The sequence below is a fragment of the Moschus berezovskii genome, chromosome 4 (genome assembly GCF_049115385.1).
Source record: "Moschus berezovskii isolate FMDL1 chromosome 4, NW_MosBer_1.0, whole genome shotgun sequence".
Taxonomy (NCBI): Eukaryota; Metazoa; Chordata; class Mammalia; order Artiodactyla; family Moschidae; genus Moschus; species Moschus berezovskii.
The window spans coordinates 63187674-63204918 of record NC_142463.1 but is presented as its reverse complement, the minus strand read 5'-3'; the positions used below and the strand labels follow the sequence as shown (position 1 = coordinate 63204918).

General features: G+C 39.6%; 1 protein-coding gene across 3 annotated transcripts in view; it reads left to right on the top strand.

The window, feature by feature from the left end:
* Positions 1-15367, top strand: part of MCOLN3 (mucolipin TRP cation channel 3) — a 38064-nt gene extending 22697 nt beyond the window's left edge. For 2 of the 3 annotated variants that reach the window (XM_055403406.2, XM_055403405.2), the window contains exons 7-13: positions 95-194; positions 3171-3283; positions 3366-3515; positions 10137-10238; positions 10347-10469; positions 11864-12070; positions 14028-15367. In XM_055403406.2, coding sequence (XP_055259381.1) covers positions 95-194; positions 3171-3283; positions 3366-3515; positions 10137-10238; positions 10347-10469; positions 11864-12070; positions 14028-14162 — 930 coding nt within the window. In that variant the 3' untranslated portion in view covers positions 14163-15367. The remainder of the gene's footprint in view (positions 1-94; positions 195-3170; positions 3284-3365; positions 3516-10136; positions 10239-10346; positions 10470-11863; positions 12071-14027) is intronic. The other variant, XM_055403409.2, reaches the window with a different exon arrangement.
* Positions 15368-17245: the final 1878 nt, after the last annotated feature.

Genomic DNA, 17245 nt, shown 5'->3' with positions numbered 1-17245 from the left:
AACTTTGGGAGAATTGTTTCCTAATTAATGAATAGTGGCACCTTGGCTTTAAAAGTAGTAGGTATGTTTTTGACCCTTTTCCTATTCTTCACAGATAACTTTTGACAACAAAGCCCACAGTGGAAGAATTAAGATAAGTTTAGATAATGACATCTCCATCAGAGAATGTAAAGACTGGCATGTATCTGGATCAAGTAAGTAATGAATTTTACTAGTTTTCAAAATGGTTATTAAATAATATTAAATGGTTATTAAATTACTGGTCCCAAGGATATGTGGAACATCAAATGAAATAATTGGATCATGTCCAAGTCCGTAATTCATTTTAGTTGTCTAATGTTCCAAGTAATTCATAAATTATTAGTAATTTAAATGGTTTTTCTTGCCTTTTCCATGAAACTTCACTGGCTAATCCTTACTAAAAAAAAGTGCTTATAATTCCAACGACAACCAAAAAAATCACATCTACTCAAACGAGTATTTTTTGAGTGTTTATTGCATAAGTATTTTGACCTACACTTTCCTTACTTCAGTGTTTTAAAATATCTTTGAGATAGGTAGCATCCTTATTTTTACAGATGAAGAAACTAAGGCCCAGAAGTGAATTTTGGTGTCTTTGGTCCTATATCCAGGGAGAAGTCAGGTAGTATTTGACCCTGAAATATCCCACACATTATAATTATCTTATATCCAGGTCAAAAAGTAGATGAAATAAGGACAGAGTAAAGTCCTAGAAATATGGACACAAACTCAAGTATAAACTGGGTATCGCTGAGAATTTTGGAGCTGAACTAGACGATTGATCTCGTTTCCTAGTTCCTTGTAGTGGTGTGTAATAGTGTGTTGTGCTTGACTGTAATGATTAGGTCAGAGGGTCTTGGATTCTAGTGAGCAGAAGCACCATTCCAAGTACCTGCTAAGATGCACTTTTCCCAGCTTCACACAAGACAGTCAGTAGGTCTGGCGGTGAGACCCAGGAATGTGCAGACCATACTTATTCAGACCATACTTGGATAATGATTACTTTAGGGTTCCCTACTAATGGATTCACAAAGTTCAGAAATAGTAATGAGATAGCATGAATAAATGAAATAAAATGTCTTCATTTTAGTATTCTTTTCACTGATAGGTAGCTTCAAATATATGAAGATCTGGACTCAACAAACTTCAATTATAAAATTTCAGTCACAAAATTGTTTATTTGAAACACAAGCCTGTTTTGTCATTTGTAAACATCTTAATACTTCACATACTTGGGAACAGGGATGATGAGAGCATATGAAGGTGCCTGGGACATAAGCTTTCTCTCAAATGTTTGTTTCTTGGATTTTAAGTTTTTCTGAAGTAGATTTAATCCTTCATATAACATTTAGATGCCTCTTGACAAAATTATGGGTTGCTTCATTACAGTATAGTCTTGAGTTCTTTCCATCAGCAGAGAGCAGCCCAGCTTGTTAAGTAAGACAAGCTCTGTAAGAGAGCATGTGACGACCACCCTCTGCTCTTCACCTAGCTGTCCTTCTGCTGGGAAGACTGATTCCCAGAATCTCTGTGCGGGTGGCTCTGCCTTGTCATTCAAGCCTCAGCTAAAAGCCACTGCCTCTGGGGAGGCCTTCCTTCACTGTGCGGTACAAACCAACCTTTCTTCTCCCCATTCCCTCTCCCAAAGCTCCCTCAGCAGTGGTGCTCAAATTTTAGTGTTACCTGGAGAGCTTAGCAAAGCAGTTTCTGATTTACTAAGCCTAGGGTAAGGCAGGAGGATGTCATTTCTAATAAGTTCCAAAGAGATGCCAAGGACCACTAACAGTGATGGATGCTGGAGACAAACTGCAAAGGTTTGAACACTGACTCTGCACTTACTGGCCATGGAATCTTAGGCAAGTTCTGTGACCCCTCTGGGCTTCAGTTTTCTCACCTGCACAGTGGGGATAATCACACCTACCTTGTGGGGTTACTGTGAGGTGCAAATGAGTTAAATCTTCAAAAATGCTTGAAACTATGCCAAGTAGGAAATACACTTAGTAGCTGTTTGGATTTACTTTCTTCCTATCACTTACTCCTATCAGGAAGTATTTTGCTCATTTACGTGTTTACTTTTTTCTCTTATCTCGCTGGAGTAGAAGTTCCACAAGGTCAGGGGCGTTTATCTGTCTTGTTTACCATTGTATTCTCAGCATGTGAAAACACACCTGATGCTCAGTGAGTATCTTATACCTAGATAAGTATATTTAAATAGGATATGCAGGAACCCTAACTGTATTAAGAACAAAAGATGGCAGGATACATGGTTTTGAGGACTTTTAACCTTTAAATACTAACAGAAGAATCTGTGTCAGAGCTTTTTCTGTTTGTTATCTTTGTGGAAAGAATGCTTGAATTTTTTAAATTATTCTAAGCATGAGTGTGAAGAAGGATCCTTAGAAAACTTGAAAATGTTTCTGAAGGATGGAAAAAAAAAAAGACACCATGTTTTAAGTCAAGTGATTTAACATGAACATGTCACTTCTCCCTAGATTAATCTGTAAATTCAGCATGATTCCCCCAAAAAATTAACAGTAAGATTTTTATTGGAATTTGACATTTTGGTCCTGAAGAAATATGGGAAAATAACAAGCAAGACTAGCCAGCAGAAATTCTAGGAAAGTAATGAGATGTATTTTTCGTAGGCATTAAAACACACAAAAAAGTTGGAAGGGGAAAATATGGTACTTGAATACATTCAACAGCCATTTGGTACATGATAAAAATGGCATTTCACATCATTTGCTCCTTTTATTGGTAAAAATTAATGAATACCGATGTCCAATGATGAAGATGTGGTGATGCGTATAGGTGTGTAAACTGTCTTGATATTTTTGGAGAGCAATTTCTTAGATCTGTTTTTAGAAAGATTCATATGCTGTAACCCAACAATTCCATCTTTGGATATTCATCCACCTAAAGAATCACTTGAACCTGTGTACAAAGAGGACCTGGAGAATGGATTGAGTAGTGAAAACCAGATTACAGCCTGAACATACTTACAAATAAAGTATTGTACATCTGTCCTGAAATAATGCAATGCAGCTGTTAAAATAAATGAGGCTAAAAATGGGGGGAAAAAAGAAGTAGAAGTAAATGTCACTACATTGATGTTCCAGTACATAAGCAGGTAACCTTCTTTCCTCCAGTTCAGAAGAATACTCATTACATGATGATCTTTGATGTCTTCATTATTCTGACATGCTTGGCTTCGTTAATCCTGTGTGTTCGATCTGTGGTGAGAGGACTTCAGCTTCAGCAGGTAGGAGTCACTGCTTTCTAGGAATGCACTGGTCATTTTTGACGGACAGAAATTCACCATGCCTCCCCTCTTTTCCCTAAAGGAATTTGTCAATTTTTTCCTCCTTCATTATAAGAAGGAAGTTTCTGTTTCTGATCGAATGGAATTCGTCAATGGATGGTATATTATGATTATTATTAGTGACATATTGACCATCATTGGGTCAATTCTGAAAATGGAAATTCAAGCTAAGGTAAAATTTTTTTTCCTATTTATGTCATTGTTAGTATCAGATTTACCTTAACTGTCATTTGTTTTTCCAAAATGTAAGGATTCACAGAGTACAAGATTTTTTTCAAACATTGTATTGAGTAAACCTGAAATAACAGTAATTTGTAAGAATCTAGTCAGAAAATATTTTAGGCTATTTTTCAGAGTGTGATTTACAGTCCTCTGAATCAAGGTCATTTGTGTATCTGATAAAATACGCCACGTTAGACCTACTGAATGTGAACTCTGGGGTTGGGGCCTCTGAATTCTTGCACACACTGAAAGTCATACACACACCAAGATAACTAAGATAAAAGATTTTTTGTTGTTGTTCTTACAAGGAATGCCAGAATCTTCAATAGAAGGATTTGGACTGCGGGCAGGAGATGGGGAGTGAGGCCAAAGTACTATTGTGCAGTTGTTCCTTTGTCCATTCAAATTGAGAATATTCCCATTTTCTTACTGTTATCATTGATGTACTATAAGGTTTTCCATTTTAAGTTAGGACTAATCCAGCTTGTATATCAACCCTCCCCCAAAGCAAAAAAAAAAAGAAAAAACTAATACTGTTCGAACTAATCTTGGCAGATTTATGTTTTTCTGTCCTCGACTGAAATTAAGGATGAGTATTAACCGCATTCGGAGAAGGCAATGGCAAGCCACTCCAGTACTCTTTCCTGGAAAATCCCATGGATGGAGGAGCCTGGTAGGCTGCAGTCCATGGGGTCACTAAGGGTCGGACACGACTGAGTGACTTCATTTTCACTTTTCACTTTCACACATTGGAGAAGGAAATGGCAGCCCACTCCAGTGTTCTTGCCTGGAGAATCCCAGGGATGGGGGAGCCTGGTGGGCTTTCGTCTATGGGGTCACACAGAGTCGGACACGACTGAAGTGACTTAGCAGCAGCATGAACCACATTGGGAGCCTGTTTTGGTTCAGATTCCTGGGCAGAGATCTCAAATGCAATAGCTCAGATATGATAAGAGCTTATTTCTCCCTCATGTAATTGTCAGGGTAGGTTTTCCAGCCTGGTCACTCAGCTTCACACAATCATTCAGGAATCTAAGTTTCTCCCATCTTTTTCTCTGATGACCATTGAAGGCTCACCCAGACTGCATGATTGATGCTGGATTGTCTCATGAACAGGTTGCAGCCCATGGAAGGGAAAACCTGGTATGGTAGGTAGTAGGTCTCTTACAGTCTTACGCCTTGGCTCAGAATGGCAGCCTTCATTCTGTCCAGTCCTGCTGGAGAAAACTTAGTCACATCTGACTGCAGGGGAGCTGAGGGAGACAGCCTGTGCATGTACCTCAGAAAGAGAGGGTGAGTTTAGAAGCCATGGAGCAGCTTTCACTATGTACGAGGGTAATATATATCATTGAAATAGGTATTTAACTTTAGGGAACAAATAAAGAGAAGTAGGGGGAGATTTGCAGCAAATCTTCATTTTTGCTCATCTCACTTACCATAACTTCAGTGAGCCGTTGATGGTGTCCAACAGTCTTTTTACATTTTTTTAGACCAGGCATTCCCCCTGCTTTCTAGCTGATCATTTCATATTTTTTCTCGCTTGAAACTTCTAATACCTCTTTTCCATCCTTTCTTTCAGCTGATGACCTCACTTCCTGTTTCACAAAATAATAAACAATTGAAGTTCTACAAATTCCCACTTCATTTATCTACCCATCAGCATCAATGCCCGTACACTTTGCATTTTTTCTTACTGTGGATATAATGTTTACGTTACTATCCAGGTCCAACTCCTCCGCGTGCCTATCAGATGCTGTCCCTACTTGATTGCTCCAGAGCATGGTTCCAGCTATTCTTACTCTGTTTCTTATGCATCCTTAATTTCCTGTTCTCTACCATGAGCATGTTTTTTTTTTTTTTCTTTCTAAAAATACAAAATCTCAACCTATTCTATCTCCAGCTATTCCCCATTTCTCTGCTCTCCTTTACATAGCAGAAGACCTCAAAAGAGTATTTAATACTCTTTGACTCTCTTTATCCCATTCTCTCTTGTATCTGTTCTAATCAGGCTGCATGGAAAGTGTATTTTCCAATGACCTGTAACTGTTGCTATGTCTAATATTCAGTTATTTATCCTCATTTTGACCCATTAGCAGCTTTTTAACACTGCAAGCACTTTCTTTGTTGATGAGCTTTTTCACTGGCTGTCACTTACCTAATTTTTCTCCTGAATCATGGCTGGTCTTCACTTCCCTTTGCTGTTCCCTCTCACTTCACGAAGCTGTTTAAGTAACAGAGCTTCAAGCCACTGTGCTTATACACCTCGTTTTCCTGCCATTGTTTTGTGATCGTATCTTATCCTGTTGCCTTAAATAGTACCCATTTTCCAATGGTTTTCAAATCTGTTTCTCCAGTTTGGAATTATTCCCTGAACTCCAGTCTCAAATATCCAACTGTTTCTTCCACGTCTTCGCCTGAATGTCTACTCAACTTCACAAATTTAACATACCTAAAACAATCATCGTCTCAATGGACATGAGTCTGTGCAAACTCTGGGAGTTGGTGATGGACAGGGAAGCCTGGTGTGCTGCAGTCCACGGGGTTGCAAAGAGTCAGAAACAACTGAGTGATTGAACGGGTCATGGTGGAGAGATCTGACAGAATGTGGTCCACTGGAGAAGGGAATGACAAACCACTTCAGTATACTTGCCTTGAGAACCCCGTGAACAGTATCAAAAGGCAAAATGATAGGATACTGAATGAGGAATTCCCCAGGTCGGTAGGTGCCCAGTATGCTACTGGAGATCAGTGGAGAAATAACTCTAGAAGGAATAAAGGGATGGAGCCAAAGCAAAACAAATACACAGTTGTGGATGTGACTGGTGATAGAAGCAAGGTCCGATGCTGTAAAGAGCAATATTGCATAGGAACCTGAAATGATAGGTCCATGAATCAAGGCAAATTGGAAGTGGTCAAACAGGAGATGACAAGAGTGAACGTCGACATTCTAGGAATCAGTGAACTAAAATGGACTGGAATGGGTGAATTTAACTCAGATGACCATTATATATACTACTGTGGGCAGGAATCCCTTAGAAGAAATGGAGTAGTCATCATGGTCAACAAAAGAGTCTGAAATGCAGTACTTGCATGCAATCTTAAAAACGACAGAATGATTTCTGTTCGTTTCCAAGGCAAACCATTCAATATTACAGTAATCCAAGTCTATGCCCCAACCAGTAATGCTGAAGAAGCCGAAGTTGAACAGTTCTGTGAAGACCTACAAGACCTTTTAGAACTAACACCCAAAAAAGATGTCCTTTTCATTATAGGGGACTGGAATGCAAAAGTAGGAAGTCAAGAAACACCTGGAGTAACAGGCAAATTTGGCCTTGGAGCACGGAATGAAGCAGGGCAAAGGCTAATAGAGTTTTGCCAAGAGAACGCACTGGTCATAGCAAACACCCTCTTCCAACAACACAAGAGAAGACGCTACACATGGACATCACCAGATGGTCAACACCGAAATCAGATTGATTATATTCTTTGCAGCCAAAGATGGAGAAGCTGTATACAGTTAGCAAAAACAAGACCAGGAGCTGACTGTGGCTCAGATCATGAACTCCTTATTGCCAAATTCAGACTTAAATTGAAGTAGGGAAAACCACTAGACCATTCAGATATGACCTAAATCAAATCCCTTATGATTATACAGTGGAAGTGAGAAATAGATTTAAGGGACTAGATCTGATAGATAGAGTGCCTGATGAACTCTGGATGGAGGTTCGTGACATTGTACAGGAGACAGGGACCAAGACCATCCCCATGGAAAAGAAATGCAAAAAAGCAAAATGGCTGTCTGAGAAGGCCTTACAAATAGCTGTGAAAAGAAGAGAAGTGAAAAGCAAAGGAGAAAGGAAAAGATATAAGCATCTGAATGCAGAGTTCCAAAGAATAGCAAGGAGAGATAAGAAAGCCTTCCTCAGCAATCAATGCAAAGAAATAGAGGAAAACAACAGAATAGGAAAAACAAGAGATCTCTTCAAGAAAATTAGAGATTCCAAGGGAACATTTCACGCAAAGATGGGCACAATAAAGGACAGAAATGCTATGGACCTAACAGAAGCAGAAGATATTAAGAAGAGGTGGCAAGAATACATAGAAGAACTGTACAAAAAAGATCTTCATGACGAAGATAATCACGATGGCGTGATCACTCACCTGGAACCAGACATCTTGGAATGTGAAGTCAAGTGGGCCTTAGAGAGCATCACTACGAACAAAGCTAGTGGAGGTGATGGAATTCCAATTGAGCTATTTCAAATCCTGCTGCACTCAGTATGCCAGCAAATTTGGAAAACTCAGCAATGGCCACAGGACTGGAAAAAGGTCAGTCTTCATTCCAATCCCAAAGAAAGACAATGCCAAAGAATGCTCAAACTACCACACAATTGTACTCATCTCACACGCTAGTAAAGTCATGCTCAAAATTCTCCAAGCCAGGCTTCAGCAGTATGTGAACCGTGAACTTCCAGATGTTCAAGCAGGTTTTAGAAAAGGCAGAGGCACCAGAGATCAAATTGCCAACATCCGCTGGATCATGGAGAAAGCAAGAGAGTTCCAGAAGAACATCTATTTCTGCTTCATTGACTATGCCAAAGCCTTTGACTGTGGATCACAATAAACTGGAACATTCTGAAAGAGATGGGAATCCCAGACCACCTGACCTGCCTCTTGAGAAAACTGTATGCAAGTCAGGAAGCAATGGTTAGAACTGGACATGGAACAACAGACTGGTTCCAAATAGGAAAAGGAGTACGTCAAGGCTGTATATTGTCTCCTTGCTTATTTAACTTATATGCAGAGTACATCATGAGGAACGCTGGGCTGGAAGAAGCACAAGCTGGAATCAAGATTGCTGGGAGAAATATCAATCACCTCAGATATGCAGATGACACTACCCTTATGGCAGAAAGTGAAGAGGAACTGAAAGGCCTCTTGATGAAAGTGAAAGAGGAGAGTGAAAAGTTTGGCTTGAAGCTCAACATTCAGAAAACAAAGATCATGGCATCGGTCCCATCACTTCATGGGAAATAGATGGAAAAACAGTGGAAACCATGTCAGACTTTATTTTTTGGGGTTCCAAAATCACTGCAGATGCTGATTGCAGCCATGAAATTAAAAGATGCTTACTCCTTGGAAGGAAAGTTATGACCAACCTAGATAGCATATTCAAAAGCAGAGACATTACTTTGCCAACCAAGGTCCGCCTAGTCAAGGCTATGGTTTTTCCAGTGGTCATGTATGGATGTGAGAATTGGACCGTGAAGAAAGCTGGTCGCCGAAGCATTGATGCTTTTGAACTGTGGTGCTGGAGAAGACTCTTGAGAGTCCCTTGGACTGCAAGGAGATCCAACCAGTCCATTCTAGAGGAGATCAATCCTGGGTGTTCATTGGAGGGACTGATGCTAAAGCTGAAACTCCAATACCTTGGCCACCTCATGAATGAGTTGAGTCAGTGGGAAAGAGTCTGATGCTAGGAGGGATTTGGGGCGGGAGGAGATGGGGACGACAGAGAATGAGATGGCTGAATGGTATCAACGACTCGATGGACATGAGTTTGAGTGAACTCCGGGAGTTGGTGATGGACAGGGAAGCCTGGCGTGCTGTGATTCATGGGGTCGCAAAGAGTCGGACACGACTGAGCAACTGAACTGAACTGAGTGACTGAACAACAAAACAGCTCCACCTCCATAGTCAAAACTCACTTCTCCATGGCCTTTCAAATTTCAGTTAATGGCAGCTCTTTTCAGTTGTTCAAGGAAAAAAAAACATAGATTAACCCTTGACTTCTCTCTTTCACTAATTCCCTCTCCTCCATATCTCATCCAAGAGAAAATCCTGTTTGTCTACTTTCAGAAATCACCTCATCACCTCCACCATTCCCAGCCTGGTCCAAAACACCATCAGCTCTCATCTGCATTATTGCAGTAGCCATCTCTCTCTTCCAACAGTCTGCACTCAACCGTAGAGCCAACACTGGATTACAGCACTCCTATTCAAAGCTCTCAATATCCCCCATCTATTCAGAGTAAAAGGCAAAGTTGTTAAATTATACTTGTGAAACTCTAAACTACCTGCTCCCTCACCTCGGTGACTCCTTACTCTCCCCTATCGTTCTCTTGCCAGACCCACTATCTTGCCAGACGCCCTCCTGCTTTTGGGCCTCTGCAGATACTGGTCCCTCTGCCTGGAAAGCTCTTCCCCTAGATTCTTACTTGGTTTGCTCCCTCAGTTCCTTCGTGTATTTGCTCAAATGCCACCTTTTCAGTGAGACCTTCCCTGATCACCCTTTTGAAATGCAATGCACAGCCATCCTTTGTCCCCTCCCCTGAATTTTCTCCTGACCACTTACCATCAGCTCATGTATGAAGGGTTTCGCTAATTAATTTCTATCATCTCTCTCTACACACACTAGAATGTAAACCTCATGAGGGCAGGGAGTTTTGTCTGTTCACTACTTTGTCCTTAGAACCTAGAATGGTGCCCAATTCTTTACTACTCAATAAATAATTTTTGCCCCAATGAATTTCTGCTATATAACTGATAATTTTTTTCCACTGTGTTTTAGAGTGTAACAAGTTATGATGTCTGTAGCATACTTCTTGGGACCTCTACCATGCTTGTGTGGCTTGGAGTTATCCGGTACTTTGGTTTTTTTCAGAAATACAATGTAAGGAATTCCATAGATCTCCAAGCTGTTGGTATTTCTCTTTCAAAGTTACTGCACTGCTTTGTTTGAAGGACAAAGGGATTCTAATGACCTCTTTTACTTTCCCAGCTCCTCATTCTCACCCTCCAGGCGGCACTGCCCAATGTCATCAGGTTCTGCTGCTGTGCAGCCATGATTTATTTAGGCTATTGCTTCTGTGGATGGATTGTGCTGGGGCCTTACCATGATAAGGTACTGATAACTTTCTCTGTTGCTATTAAGCTCTTAGGGTAGTACCAGTGGCTTGTTATTCTTTTAAAATAAGCTCCTTTTACTTTGTGACTCAGCCTTAAACATTGAAGGTATTGTGTCTGTTGCCATGTTTTTAAACTGGTGAAGTAAGATCAGGTGGCACTAGTGGTAAAGAACCTGCCTACCAATGCAAGACATGTAAAAGATGTGGGTTCAGTCCTTGGGTTGGGAATATCCCCTGGAGGAGGGCAAGGCAACCCACTCCAGTATTATTGCCTGGAGAATCCCATGGACAGAGGAGCCTGGCGGGCTATAGTCCATAGGGTCGCAAAGAGTTGGACACAACTGAAGCGACTAAGCACACACACAAGGTAAGACCAACTTGAGAGGATGGTTGATTCACTTGGTTGCCTCAGCTCCTTTTATGATCTGTGTCAGATAGTTAAGTCCTTCTTACCATCAGTGGAGAAGGCAATGGCAAGCCACTCCAGTACTCTTGCCTAGAAAATCCCATGGATGGAGGAGCCTGGTAGGCTGCAGTCCATGGGGTCGCTAGGAGTCAGACATGACTGAGCGACTTCACTTTCACTTTTCACTTTCACACATTGGAGAAGGAAATGGCAACCCACTCCAGTGTTCTTGCCTGGAGAATCCCAGGGACGGGGGAGCCTGGTGGGCTTCCGTCTATGGGGTCACACAGAGTCGGACACGACTGAAGTGACTTAGCAGCAGCAGCAACCATCAGTGAAGCCAGGTTTGACAGTTTGATTCATCAGTATATATTGATGGGCTATTTAGGTAATTTTTATTGAAATATGACTTTATTTTTAAAAGTAGTATAGGGAGAAACTTGTAGAAATATTTGAAAATTTTGTTACTAGAGTTATAGTCTTGACTATAATACCATCATCTTAAATGGAATGAACTTTAGAACAGAAGCATGAACGTTTGTGTTCGAGACCTGAATTCTCTGCAGAAGTATTTCAAGGATCTCTTTCTACAGAAGAGTGAAGGAGAGGGTAAAGGCTTGACTCAGAGGAGCTGTTCTGTACCTTCAGTGTTTTTCTTCTTCAGTTCAGGCTCCTCCTATGAAGAAGAACATCAAGAAGGAGCTCCTTGTTCCAAGAAAAACAGTAGGCATGTACATACTATGTAGATCACAAAACAAATGTCTATAGGAATGACTTTTCCTGGTTGTCTCCATTTGTGTACATGTTATTAAACTTTTGTTTGATTTTCTCTTGTTTAAAAAAAAAAAAATGCCTGTAGTTACCTGAGGGTATTTGTTTGAAAGGGTAACGGGATATCTAGTTCCACTATTTTCATTGTGGGGTCATGATCAAAGTCTCCAGTGGGAGGGAACATGAAATAAGATGAATTTTTGTTTTTTGCAGTTCCGCTCTCTGAACACGGTCTCTGAGTGTCTTTTCTCGCTGATAAATGGAGATGATATGTTTGCCACATTTGCGAAAATGCAGCAAAAAAGTTACCTGGTCTGGCTGTTTAGCAGACTTTACCTCTACTCATTCATCAGCCTTTTTATATACATGATTTTAAGTCTTTTCATTGCCCTGATCACTGATACATATGAAACAATTAAGGTAGGTTCACCAAGAACCATGAGGAGTAACATTTACCTAGAACTTGTAGAGAGTCAATAAAATACAGTACCTAATGGGGAGGAGATCAATGGAATGGTAATTTCTTCCGAGTAGAGAAAAAGGACTTCAATTTTAGATCCCGAGAAACAATTTCTAGAATGCTGAAAATTTTGTCTTTGAGTAACTGTGTGTTTTCAAACAAGCTTTCTAATCTTTTATTAGCATTATAAGGATCATTAGGTATTGGGTGAGTGAAACATGGCATTTCAGATGGTCAATATTTTGTGGGGAGCTTATAAAATCCAATTTTCATGAAGAAAAATTGACCTCTTTATTTGAAGTGTGCTGTAACTGAACACATCATTCTGCTAGGCCCTTCTTGGGACCACCCCAGAGGCTTGGTCTCCAAAACAAGGAACTGATAGGTCAAGAACTAACCATGTATGTTTTCCACAATTAGTATGATTTGAAAAGCTGTTATTTAGTCACTCAGTTGTGTCCAACTCTCAATCACTAATACTGTTATTCACACTGGATTTTAAAAATCAGTTTGAGCCCTTTGAAATATGGAAAGGCAGAATAAATATCCATATGTATTCAAATTTCTAATAACCTTCCCACATGGCACTAGTGGCTCAAGAACCCATCTGCTAATGCAGGAGATGTAGGAGACTTGGTTTCGATCCCTGGGTTGGGAAGATTCCCCTGGGGAAGGAAATGGCAATCCACTCCAGTATTCTTGCCTGGAGAATCCTATGGACAGAAGAGCCTGGTGGGCTACAGTCCATGGGGTTGCAAATAGTCGGACACGACTGAAGCAACTTGGCCTGCACACACACATTAGCAGTAGCACATTAGGTATATTATTGGTATAGACCCTTCCATTTGGCACATCTATTTCTGAACATGAGAGGGGTAATGAAACATGATGCCATGTGAATAGATAAGGAGAAAGATGATCAAGAGTTGATGGATTATATATTGGTAATTACAAATACCTTGTTCAGGCAACCAGGGCTGTAACTTCATTCTTACTGAATCAAATGTTAAGAACTGACTGTCCTCAATGCTCACTTGACCGACTTGCTTAGAGTCACCAAGGAGACTAGAAAGAATGTAGTTGTACCTGTCCAAATTCCTTCCCATGGTGGTCTAAAAGTTCACTGCCTTCACCTCTGCATGTAGAAAGGTATTTGTTATTCAAGGGTGATGATATCTGAGGTCTCAAAGAGTAACGTGAACGGACAGCTCTTGACACAAGCTTAAGACTCTTAGTTTAGATGTTAATCTCTTTCCACGGACTCAGGGCACTTGTCACATGGGCGAGTCCTTTCTGATTCTTTCTGGCCCAGGGCCCATTCTCGGGATCTTAGATCCCTAAGCTGAAATAAATATTAGACCCTTATATAAATCTGTCCATCTGGAAGAGAGACTCCAAAAGGGTGTGCAAGCTGGATTTTCCCTGGAAGGAGGTCTCAGATTCAGATTCAACATGTCCATTACCTACAAAAGAGCCCAGGAGGGCACTGCAGAATCTTAGACCCACTTTTCCTTAGCCAAACAAAAGAGTGGCTCTAGAGGTTCCATTGCCATGAAAATACGGGAAGCAAGTGAACTATCCCTTTAGAAAAATCCCTGCTTAACCCATCCCTGTGGGCTTCCCAGGTGGCACTAGTGGTAAAGAACCTGCCTGCCAATGAAGGTAGTTGTAAGAGATGCAATTTCAATCCCTGGGTTGGGATGATCCTCTGGAGGAGGGCGTGACAATACATTCCAGTATTCCATGGAGAATCCCATGGACAGAGGAGCCTGACCATAGGGTCGTACAGAGTTGGACATGACTGAAGCGACTTAGCATGCGTCCCACCCCTGTAGCCAAATGATCCACTCTAAATTTGAAATAAAGCTGTTCTCAATGGAATTACTAATGAAAAGTTTTTTTTTTAATTTTATATAGCATTACCAACAAGATGGCTTTCCTGAGACTGAACTTCGTATATTTATATCAGAGTGCAAAGATCTGCCTAATTCTGGAAAGTACCGATTAGAAGAAGACACTCCAGTACCTATATTCTGCTGTTGTAAAAAGTAGCTGTTAGGCTAATCTGTGCTCTGGAGGGAATATATTATGTAAATGAATTGGGGGATAAAAATGGGTATTATCAGATGTAGTATGTCTGAAGACTACTAATTTTGAGCAAATTGATGACTATAATTCATCAAGAACTCTTTATATTTTTAAAGCAATATTTAATGTCTATAGCTTTGTGCTAGGTTTATTTTAAAAAAACCCACTTTGAGGGAAGCTGTTGGATTCTTGTCTTGTTTATTTTGCCATAGTTTAAGAATATGTTTTCCATACCTTTCTTTACTCTTGCTTCCAGTTATTTTGACTGTGCTGACTGTGTCATCAGTAGAAACAGTGCCTGGTCTGATGTCAGCCAAGTCACTAACCCTGACCTGGACCATTCTCAGTGGTCATCTGAGAGACGGGATGGTTGCTATCTATCCAGTAATCATTGGTGGCTCAGATGGTAAAGAATCTGCCTGCAGTGCAGACCTAGGTTTGATCCCTGGGTGGGGAAGATGCCCTAGAGTGGGAAATGGCAACCCAGTCCAGTATTCTTGCCTGGAAAATCCCATGGACAGAGGAGCCTGGTGGTTATAGTCCATGGGGTTGCAAGAGTTGGACTTGACTGAGTGACTTTGACTTTCAAAAAAAGGAGGAGAAAGAAAAAAGTCACCAGCTAACAGTCACATATTTGGTTCTGAAGGACAACTGTTATTTGATACTGTTTTGATTTTGGGAGATCAGATTTTTTGGTACTCACGTATAGGTTTTCTCCTTTCCTGTAGTATTAAAGGACAAAGTTCAAAGAGTATTCTATATATCTGTGAAAATTAAAGTGCATAACAAATGCATATTCAATCCCACAAGGATTGATTTATTGGTACTTACACAGCCTTGTGAAAAGTTCATGATGCACCAGGTCCCTTGGGGGCACATTCACTCTCAGAAAAGAGTAGCATCTCAGGGTCACTAATCGCGGTTTCATGGGGAGAAGTTCTATAACTGACATCAAAAATATTTTGGAAAACAATTATGTTCAAAATTTAAAAATAAATGGGAATTGTATACCTTAAAAAGACACAAACCAAAGTCTCCACTCCTTGCAGACTGCTGATTAGAAGCTTCAGGGATTTTCACAACATAAGTCTTTGTTTTGTGTACTATTTATTCAAACAAATTAATTCAATGATGTGATGTGCAATAAAGGTTTCTGAAAGCAAGCTCTTTTTTTCAAGGAAATTGATTTGTTAATTTTTTATTTTAAGGGCTAAATGAAGGTAACCTCGAGACACTGAAATCTTATTGTTTAACACAATAACATTCATAATAAGGACTCTAGGTATCAAAATGTGAGATTCTGCAATGAATATAAGCTATTTTATAGTACCTGTGACTTTAAAAAACTAGAAATCTAATCTCTAGGTGAATTTTTTTTTCTTTGTTCTAATATTTGTGTCACAATCATTTTTGGAATTTGCTAGAATGCATTGAGTTTTGAGATTGTGTTAATTATCTGACAGATACTTCTTTTTACTCCTTGAGACATTTTTGGATTAGCAGTAATAGTTCAGTGGAAATGTGAGACCGCTGACTTACTCCTCTGAGGTTTAGCTTTGCCCTGAAGTCACTATGTTCCTCCTGTGAAAATACAGCCAATGACTCGGCACCTTCACACCTTTCTCGTGATTGTTCAAGCTTTCTTATTGTCAGGAATCCATGATCAACTCCAAGGCCCAATTTTTAGTAACCATCCTCAAGATCTTAGCTGGAAAGCTAAGTTTCTCACCATTTAGGTAGGATATGGGCTGTCGATTTTTCACAGATGTTCTTAATCGAGTTGAAGATATTTCTCTCTGTTCCTAGTTTGCTGACAATTTTTAAAGTCATGAATGAGTATTGGATTTCGTCAAATGAATTATTTGCATCTATTGATATTATTGTGTGTTTTTTTTTTTTGAGCTTACTGATATGATAAATTACATTAGTTTGAGTTTAGAATATTGAACTAACTTTGCATACCTGGGATAAATCCCAGTTGGTTGTGGTGTTTGATTATTTTTATACATTGTTGCATTTAATTTGCTAATCTTTTTTGTTGAGAATTTTGCATCTATGTTCATGAGAGATATTGGTGTGTAGCTTTTTTGTTTGTAACGTCTTTATCTTTTTTTTGTCATAAGGGTAATGCTAGCTTCATAGAAAAAGTTAGGAAGTATGATCTCTGCTTCTGTCTTCTGGAAGAGATTATAGAGAACTGGTACAATTTCTTCCTTAAATGTTTGGTAGAATTTACCAGTGAACCCGTATAGATTGGTGCTTTCTGCTTCAGAAGATTATTAATTATTGATTCAATTTCTTTAATAGATGTAGGCCTACTGGATTGTCTATTTCTTCTTGTAGGCCAGGAATAGACCCACATCAGTATAGTCAACCGATCTTTAACAAGGAGCAAAGGCAATACAGTTGAGCAAAGAGTCTTTTTCACAAATGGAACAACTGGATGTTTACATACAAGAAAATGAACCTTGACATAGACTTTACTACATCTGTTACAAAAGTTAACTCAAAATGGATCACAGTTGTGTATGTAAAATGTAAACTGTAAGATTCCTGAAAAAAAAAAAAAAGAAGAAAAATCTGGATGACCTTGGGTTTGGTAGCAACTTTCTGAATATAACATCAAAGGTACAATCCATGAAAGGAAAAATTGATGTTAGGTTTAATTAAAATAAGAATTTCTGCTTTGCAAAAGACACCATCAAAAGAATGAGAAAATAAACCACAGACTTGGAGAAAATGTTTGCAAACGACACGTGATAAGGGACTTCTTTACAAAATATACAAAGAATTCTTCAAAGTCAACACTAAAAAAACAAAAAACTTGACTGAAAAATGGGCCAAAGACCTTAGTAGGCATCTCTCTAAAGAAGATAAACAGATAGCAAGTAAGTATATAAAAATGTGCTCAGCATCATATGTCTGTAGGAAATGGCAAATGAAAACAACAGTGAGACCACCATATACCTAGCAGAATGGCCAAAATGTAAACCCTTGACAATATCAAGTGCTGGTGAGCTGTGTAGCAACAGGAACTCTCATTTGTT